The sequence below is a fragment of the Dromiciops gliroides genome, chromosome 3, assembly GCF_019393635.1.
Source record: "Dromiciops gliroides isolate mDroGli1 chromosome 3, mDroGli1.pri, whole genome shotgun sequence".
NCBI classification, from domain to species: Eukaryota; Metazoa; Chordata; class Mammalia; order Microbiotheria; family Microbiotheriidae; genus Dromiciops; species Dromiciops gliroides.
In genome coordinates, this window is record NC_057863.1 from 665,476,365 (window position 1) to 665,484,057 (window position 7,693).

At 48.8% G+C, this 7,693-nt stretch overlaps 1 protein-coding gene across 5 annotated transcripts in view; it reads right to left on the reverse strand.

Annotated features, from left to right (window-relative positions):
- LOC122751857 (zinc finger protein 260-like) overlaps positions 1–4,086 on the reverse strand; it is a 28,474-nt gene extending 24,388 nt beyond the window's left edge. The window contains exons 1-3 of one of the 5 annotated variants that reach the window (XM_043999073.1): positions 4,027–4,086; positions 1,556–1,734; positions 1,173–1,372 (exon numbers count right to left, since the gene is read on the reverse strand). In XM_043999073.1, the coding sequence (XP_043855008.1) occupies positions 1,173–1,188 (16 nt within the window). In that variant the 5' untranslated portion in view covers positions 1,189–1,372; positions 1,556–1,734; positions 4,027–4,086. Of the gene's footprint in view, positions 1–1,172; positions 1,375–1,555; positions 3,503–4,026 lie in introns of those variants that run through there. The other 4 variants (XM_043999071.1, XM_043999072.1, XM_043999070.1 and 1 more) reach the window with 4 other exon arrangements.
- Positions 4,087–7,693: the final 3,607 nt, after the last annotated feature.

The following is a 7,693-nucleotide window of genomic DNA, read 5'->3' on the forward strand; positions in this document are numbered from 1 at the left end:
GGGGGAGGAAGGGGAAAAGAACGGAAGAAAAAGAAGAACCAGGGAAGGAAGTGTGAGAACCAGGGTGCCACCCCTGCCCAAAAAGACACGCGAAAGACATGAGGTGACCTTTCTTAGGGTTTTAAGGTCACACCAGGCATCCAGGAAGTTGCCTCTATTCATAGACCACCTTTAAGTCATGTCCATCAATGGACTTGAACGCTACCAGGCAATTAGCTTGGAGCTGTGTGGGGGGACCGCCCCTCTTCCTGTTCAACCGGGGGCTTCTGGGGGAACTGACTGGGACTCGCTCTCTCTTCAGAAGCCTGAGCTGCAAGGTGAAGGAGGTGTTTTCTCTCTCTCCCACATAGATCTGAGCTAGGTTTTTCTATTCTTTCAGAGACATGTGCTCTATCTTTACTAACTTCTAATATACTTTAATAAAAGCTTAAAGCCTAAACTGTTGTTGAAGCTCCTGAATTTAAAAGTAAATCCTAGGGGCAGCTAGGTGGCACAGTGGATAGAGCACTGGCCCAGGATTCAGGAGTACCTGAGTTCAAATCCAGCCTCAGACACTTGACACTATACTAGCTGTGTGACCCTGGGCAAGTCACTTAACCCTCATTGCCCTGCAAACAAAAACAAAAACAAAACAAACAAAAAAAAGTAAATCCTAAAACCTTAGCTAGTTCTCCCCCAACACTGGGGGGCAGGTAAGGACACACACATTAGATTTTAGAGGAAGGAAGGAAGGAAGGAAGGAAGGAAGGAAGGAAGGAAGGAAGGAAGGAAGGAAGGAAGGAAGGAAGGAAGGCTGGGGTTCAAGTCTCACCACATATACAGGTCTGGTGACCCTGAGCAAATAGCCCCATCCAAAGTCGAGGCAGCACGAAGTGGTGAGGACGGGGCCAGCCCTCAAGTCTAGAAGACATGGATCCAATACCTACCTCTGAAACTCTGTAGTTGTCTGACCTTGGTCAAACCACTTAACTATCAGTGTGCCAAGCAACTCCTCTATGAAACTAAGTTACACAGCATTCTCCCCTCCCTCAGTCCCAACACACACACAGACAGACAGACAGACAGACAGACAGACACAGACACAGACACAGACACAGACACAGACACAGACACACACACACACACACACACACACACACACACACACACACACAGAGACCCATAATCCTCACCTGGGTCCTCAAGCATTGGCTCAAGTTCTCTGATGGGGTCACCTCCTTCCTGGGTGTTTTCTCGCTGTGCTGCACCTACCCAATTCACGTCTGCCCAGCCAGGTTGATGAGGAGTTGCTCAGTCCCATGGAGCACCCACTCTTCACTGTGGCAGAGGAGCAGATTCTGGAGCTGTGCCCACGGAACAGCAGCCTGGCAGCCTGGCATCAAAGGCATTGACTTGGGGACCAATAACAAGCAGATGGGATGTGTGAGGAAAACAATGGGGTTTGGAGGGACCCAGAGACCCCACACACACACACACTAGAGGGCTTAACTGGGGTCCTCAGTAGAGGTAGAGCTCAGACTCTGAATAGGGACAATAGAGATTAAACCACACCTACCTGAAAGCCTTTCCCCACAGAGGGTCTGCTCTCTGGACTCCGCCCTCAACATCTACTGCCCATTTTAATATGGACCACCCTCAAGTCCAGTAAACCAAGAGACTTGAATGATGCTAGCCAATTAGCTTGGAGCAGTGTGGAAGGGCTGCCTCTCCTCCGGACCACAGGTGCAGTAGACTCTAATTTATAAGTAACAATAGATTAGAAACCCCAGCTAAGTTCCCTATAACTTAGGATAGAAATAGGCACCCCCCCAAACATTTCAAACGACACAGATGACAGGGGAGAATGCCCAATTTCACCACAGCAGTTGGAAAACCCCAAAGGCCCACAGAACTAGAGAGGAACTTTGAGGTCAGCGGGTCCAACCCCTCCCCACACATCCACACCCTTTTATGGAGGAGGAACCCAACGCCAGAGAGGGGCCAAGGGGCTCGGTCAAGTTCACACAGGAGTCCAACCTATTCTGCTGTCTCTGTGAGGGGAGCCAGTACTTAGAGCAGCAAGCTACCCTGGTCTTCTAGTGCTGAGGCATTCTTGGAGTTCTGTGCCAGGGACCTCAGCGAGAACTAACACCAAAACAAAAGCAAACTAAAATGGAGGACAGCTGAAAAGAGAAGCAAGATGTGGTGAGTAAGCAGGAAGGTGTCAGGGATAAGCCTTAGAGATGGGGAGACAGATGAGAAGGAAAATGGAAGACAGGCCAGTGGGGAGGAAACAGCTTTGGTCACAAGGACTTGGGTTCCAATTCAGTCAGTCAATAAGCATTTATTAAGCACCTAGTATGGGGGAGAGAATAATCAAATATGTACAAACAAAACAGGAGAAATTTGAGGGCTCAACAGAGAGGAGGTCATAAAATTAAGAGTGGGGTGGGAAAGAGGATTGTAGTTGAGACTCGAAGCAAGCCCAAGGCATGAGGGAGCAGAGATGGGGACGGGCAGAGGAAATGCCCAGCACTGAGCAATGGGGGCCGGTGTCGCTGGTCTGAGAACACCACGTGGTGGAGCAAGGCCAAGGAAGACTGCAAGTTATGGGAAGCTTTGAATGCCAGGGGATTTGGGGTTCCATTCTAAAGGCAACAGAGAATCCCTGAAGATTATCGTGTGGAAGGTGACCGGATCTGTGCTGGAGAATGACTAACTTTGCAGATTTAGGAAATGACTTTGGGGAAAACACACTTTGCTTCTTATGCCTGCAGAGTTGTAAGCAAGTCACTTAACCTGCTGGACCTCAGTTTCTTCACCTGTAAAATGAGAACATCAGACCAGCTATCAGAGGGTCCTCTAAATCTCAGCACCAGGAATCCTGAGTTCAAATCCAGACTCAAGACAACTGAGCTTGTACCCCTGAAAGCAATGGGACGGTGAGGATAGAATGATATGAAGGGCCTCAGCTATGGAAAGCACCTTGGGCCAAGAAGGAGCAAAGAGGAGCAGCTGGAACTGACCTCCTAGCCCACCTAGTCTGCCCCTCTTGTTTTACAGATGAAGGCATTGAGGTCACTTGCCCAAAGTCACACAGACACCATGGAGCAGTCAGGATTTGAAACCTGGTCCTCCGTCTTCTTGAAATCCAGCCTTCTGTTCTTCCCACTGAACCATCTGTGACTCCCAGAGGGTCCCAGGAAGTGAAGGACATCAAAGGGGACAGTCATAAGCTCCAGCCAAGTTGGGGAGGCCTCAGCAGGCAGGCCATGAAGAGGGTGGACAGGAGTGAGCATGGGGGTTCTCTGGAGGGAGTGGGGAGGATGGAATTCGTGTCCCTTCCTCAGAGGGTCCGCTGGGGGTCTCTTTCCGGAGCTGCCTCCTACCCTTGCTGAGGTAGGCCATCCCCTCAGCATCTTCCCCTAGGCCACCTCATTCCTCTCCCGACCTACTCCCAAACCAGACTCAGGGGTGAAAATGTGCCCACTGCCCAGGTTCCCTCCAGTTGGCCTATAAAGCTCTCCCAAACGGCTGAGGCTGATGGGTACAGGACAACAGCTCTGGGGGCTGGCGCAAGAAGGGGCCCCGCAGCAGTTCCCCCTCATCTCCTCTTGCCAAGCCATAGTTCGGGGTTTTCGGAAGCTCGGTGGGAGGGACCTCGAGGGATACAATGTGGCTCTTTAGAAGGTTACTTTGTAAACGGATACCACAAAGACCCTTCTCGGGAGTTAATAAGGGGCGGGGGAAAGGGGGAGGGCCCGCATCACCCACCAGGAGCGCCGGAGCCCCTCCCTGGCCCATGCACTGAGGCAGGCACACGTTCTCAGGCCTTGCCCACGCACACCCACCCACGCCCACCCAAATCCCCACCCACACCCACGCATGGCCACGCCCACACCGATCCCCGCCCCACCCCTCCTTCACTCATCTGTAGGCACCCTCGGAGCAGCCCCAAGATCACCCTGCCCTCGGGGTCCCTAGATTCCCCCACAATAAGGCATGTGTGCTTCCCTCCGGGTCTGACACCCAGCAGCACTTCCTCACCTGTGCGTGGCCAAACCGGCCCACGAACAAAGAGCCGACCCGACCGCCCCCCCCCACGAGGCACTGCGCCTGCGCACCATGAGGTACCGAACTACGATTCCCAGAAAGCGTCGAGCTCCGTAGGAGTCCCGGCCGATGCCAACAACTCGGCAGTGTCGTGCGTGGGTGTGCGCGAGGATCCTGGGAAATGTAGTCTGGCCGCTGAGCCTCACCTAGAACTCCCAGAGTTTGGATTGTAGCCTCTGCGAGACGCAAATTGCCCCGCTCCCTACAAACGCACCTTTCCTCCCTGGAAATAGTCCAGTTTCATTCACTCTGGCGGGTGGGAGCAAGTGCTTCCGAGGGGGTGGGCGGGGAGGAGAGGGGATCCCTAATAGGCTCCTGCTTCCACAGAAGGCAGGGCGTTCCTCCGACCCATCTGAGCTCTGAACGCTGGATTTATCCACTCTGATGGGCATTGAACGCCCCACTGGCTCGTGGGGTAAAGAGGAAGTGAGCAAGCATTTACATAGCGCCTACCCATGTGCTAGGTATAGCCCTAAGCAATTGGCAAACAGCTCATTACAAATAGCTTATTTGATCCTCACAGCCCCGAGAGGTTAATGTTATTATTACCACCCACCCACCCCACCCCCATTTTTCAGTTGAAGAAACTGAGGCAGACAGGGTTTAGTGACTTGCCTATGGTCACACGACTTGTTAAGTGTCTGAACTGGATTTGAATTAATGTCTTCCTGACTCCGGGAATAGTGATTTACCCTTTGCCCCTGCTTAATCAGGGATATCTGTACTTCTGTCCTCTTTTAAAGCCCCAGGTCTCAGTGTCCTGTGAAAGCCGAGTTCACCCATTCACTAGCTGGCATTATCTGAAGATCTCTGACAAAAACCAGAGCAGCCAAGCTTTGTGGCTGCCTTGCCTTCTTGTTGGAGAAACCATGAGGATTATTAATTAGTCTGGATGCGATTCTCTTCAACAAAGAACTGGTTTGCTGGGATGGAAATGATGGGAACCATAAGAGGAAGAGGTCAGATCGCTGTCCTAGAAAGTGTTAAAAAAGCCTTGAATAAGCTGGCATGCATCCTAGATTTGGGGAGCCAATTCCAGGAAGGCGGGATCAGATAAGATGGCCTAAAATCAATTTCACTGAGCCCAGGAGAAATGGGAACATATTCCCAATAATTCAATTTTGAAAAGAAAAAAGGAAGGAGGAAAGTTGGTAGGTGCTGTCAAAACCAGATTAAACTGTAACTGGGCAACGTTTAACAAAATAAATAAAAGTGCAACGTGACAGACCATGTTGATTTGTAGTTGTCTAAGTCAATATGCAGCCACAGGGATGGTTTCTATTTGAGTTTGACATCACTGATATTAAACATTTTAAAATACCCTGGAGAAAACAGAGTCTAGAGGAGATACAAACAGCAATTTCATTACTAAAATGTTAAATTTAATATCCCCTTCTTGTTAAAAACATCCCAAGATATCAAAAGCAGTTGAAGATGCAAGATTGGAGATCAACAGACAGTTTAGGGATGGATAAGTAGATCTGGGAATCATCAGAATAGAGATAATCGATTTATGGGAGCTGATAAGATCACCAAGAGATGTGGTATAAAGGGAGAAGGAGGGTCTGGACAGAGCCCTTATACAATACCCACATTTAATGGCCATGGATAAAGATGAGCAAAGGAGACAGAAGAAAACTAGAGAAAGAACTAGGAGAGAGTAGTCACAAAAACAGAGAGAAGAGAGTATGGGGATTGGGGGGCTGATAGTGTCAAAGTCTGCAGAGAGGTCAGGAAGGATGAGGATTAAGAAAAGGATTAAGATTCTGTGATTGGGAGATGTTTGGAAACATTGGAGAGCACAGTTTTGGTTGAATGATGAGGTCAGAAGGCAGACTGTAAAGCATTAAGAAGAAAGTGAGAGGAGAAGATGTGGAAGCATCTGGTGTAAATGGCCTTTCTCCAGGAGTTCAACCACAAAAGTGAGAAGAGGGAGAATGATAGCTAGGAGGGCTGGGAGGATGATTCAAAGGGTTTTTGAGGCTGGAGAAGAGATAGGCATGTATGTAAGCAGTAGGAGAAATTGAAGCTAATAGGGGGCAGCTAGTTGGCTCAGTGGATAAAGCACCGGCCCTGGATTCAGGAGGACCTGAGTTGAAATCTGACCTCAGACACTTAACACTTACTAGCTGTGTGACCCTGGGCAAGTCACTTAACCCTCATTGCCCTTCAAAAACAAAAGCAAAAAAAAAAACAACAACAAAAAAGAAATTGAAGCTGGGAATACTAGAAAAGATGATCAGATGTAGAAGATGGGCTGGGCTGGTATCACTGGAGTAAGTAAAGGGCTTGGTCTTAGCAAGAGAAGGACCACTTTGTCACTTGAGATAGGGCACAGGAGATCACTACATAAGGCGTTCGAGTGACGAGAGATGAGGAGTGGGGAGAAGACGAAGCTCTCCATGAATAGCTTTACCTTTTTCTGTAAATATGAGCCAGAGTTCTGAGATTGAGAGAATGTGGGGTACAAGAGGTTTGGGGAGGAGTGAAAAGATTTGGAAGAGCTACTGTGAGTGGGGTGGTAATTAGGAAGCTGTGAGGAAGGGCCCAATTGAAGTTAACATATATTATAATTTTCTCCAACTTTGTTCAATAACACATGTGCTCCCCCCACCCCAAGCCTTCAGCTACCCTCTTCCCCCAAGATGGTTGGAGGTAACATTTATAGGAATCTTAAAGAAAAAACAAATACCACATTTAGAAAATACAGCTTTCCGTTAATATTGCAGAATGGCTGAAGGACAAAAGTCACCATCCTGTTACTTCCTCTCAAGGATGCAAGGGGGGTCCTTCTGGTAACATTTTGCAAATGGATCTTGGCATTGTTTGAAAGAATTAAACACACCTCTGGGCCTAGGTATATCAGAAGAGATTTTGACAGGATCATTCCAGCAACTTCTTTGAGAATTAAGCTTTGGGAATGCTTTAAAGAGAGCAGCAGGAGAAAGGGAGGCAAATTGGTATAGAGTATTCTACTCTCTCCAATATCAGTGGATTACTTAGACTTCCTGCCCGTGTTGCCAGTCCCCAGAACCGCAGTGACTGATGGCAACATCTGTATCTGGAACCAGGATGGACTAAACAATCCAAGGATGCCACAAAGGGCACCTATCTTCAGAACCCAACAAGGAGCTATAAACACGAAAGGGGAATTACATAAACCAGAGCCATGTTACCCCTGAGCCTCACATGGTCTTGAAAAGTGAACCCACTTTCCTCTAGATTATGTACTTATGAGAGAGGGGTGGGGGGGTTGTACCAACTGTTCTTATTATTTCCCACTTAGTAAATACCTGGAAAGAAAAGGTACTTATATATAGCAGGTTGCTAATCAATGGGAGACATATTGGGGGCGGGGAAGGGGGGGGTATCATAAGCAATAGGACTAGAAACTACCTCCCAATCCCTCAGAGTTAGTTCTAGAACCCTGAAGGGAGAAGTAGTTAACCACCCTCTGGGGACCTGGCCCACCAATATAATTGGGAGTGAAGGAAGTTGCTGAAGAGGGAGAACCACACCAGGTGTGCTCCTCTACCTCCTGGATTCCTTCAAATCTCAGCTAAACTCCCCACCTTTGACAAGAAGCTTTTCCTGATCCCCC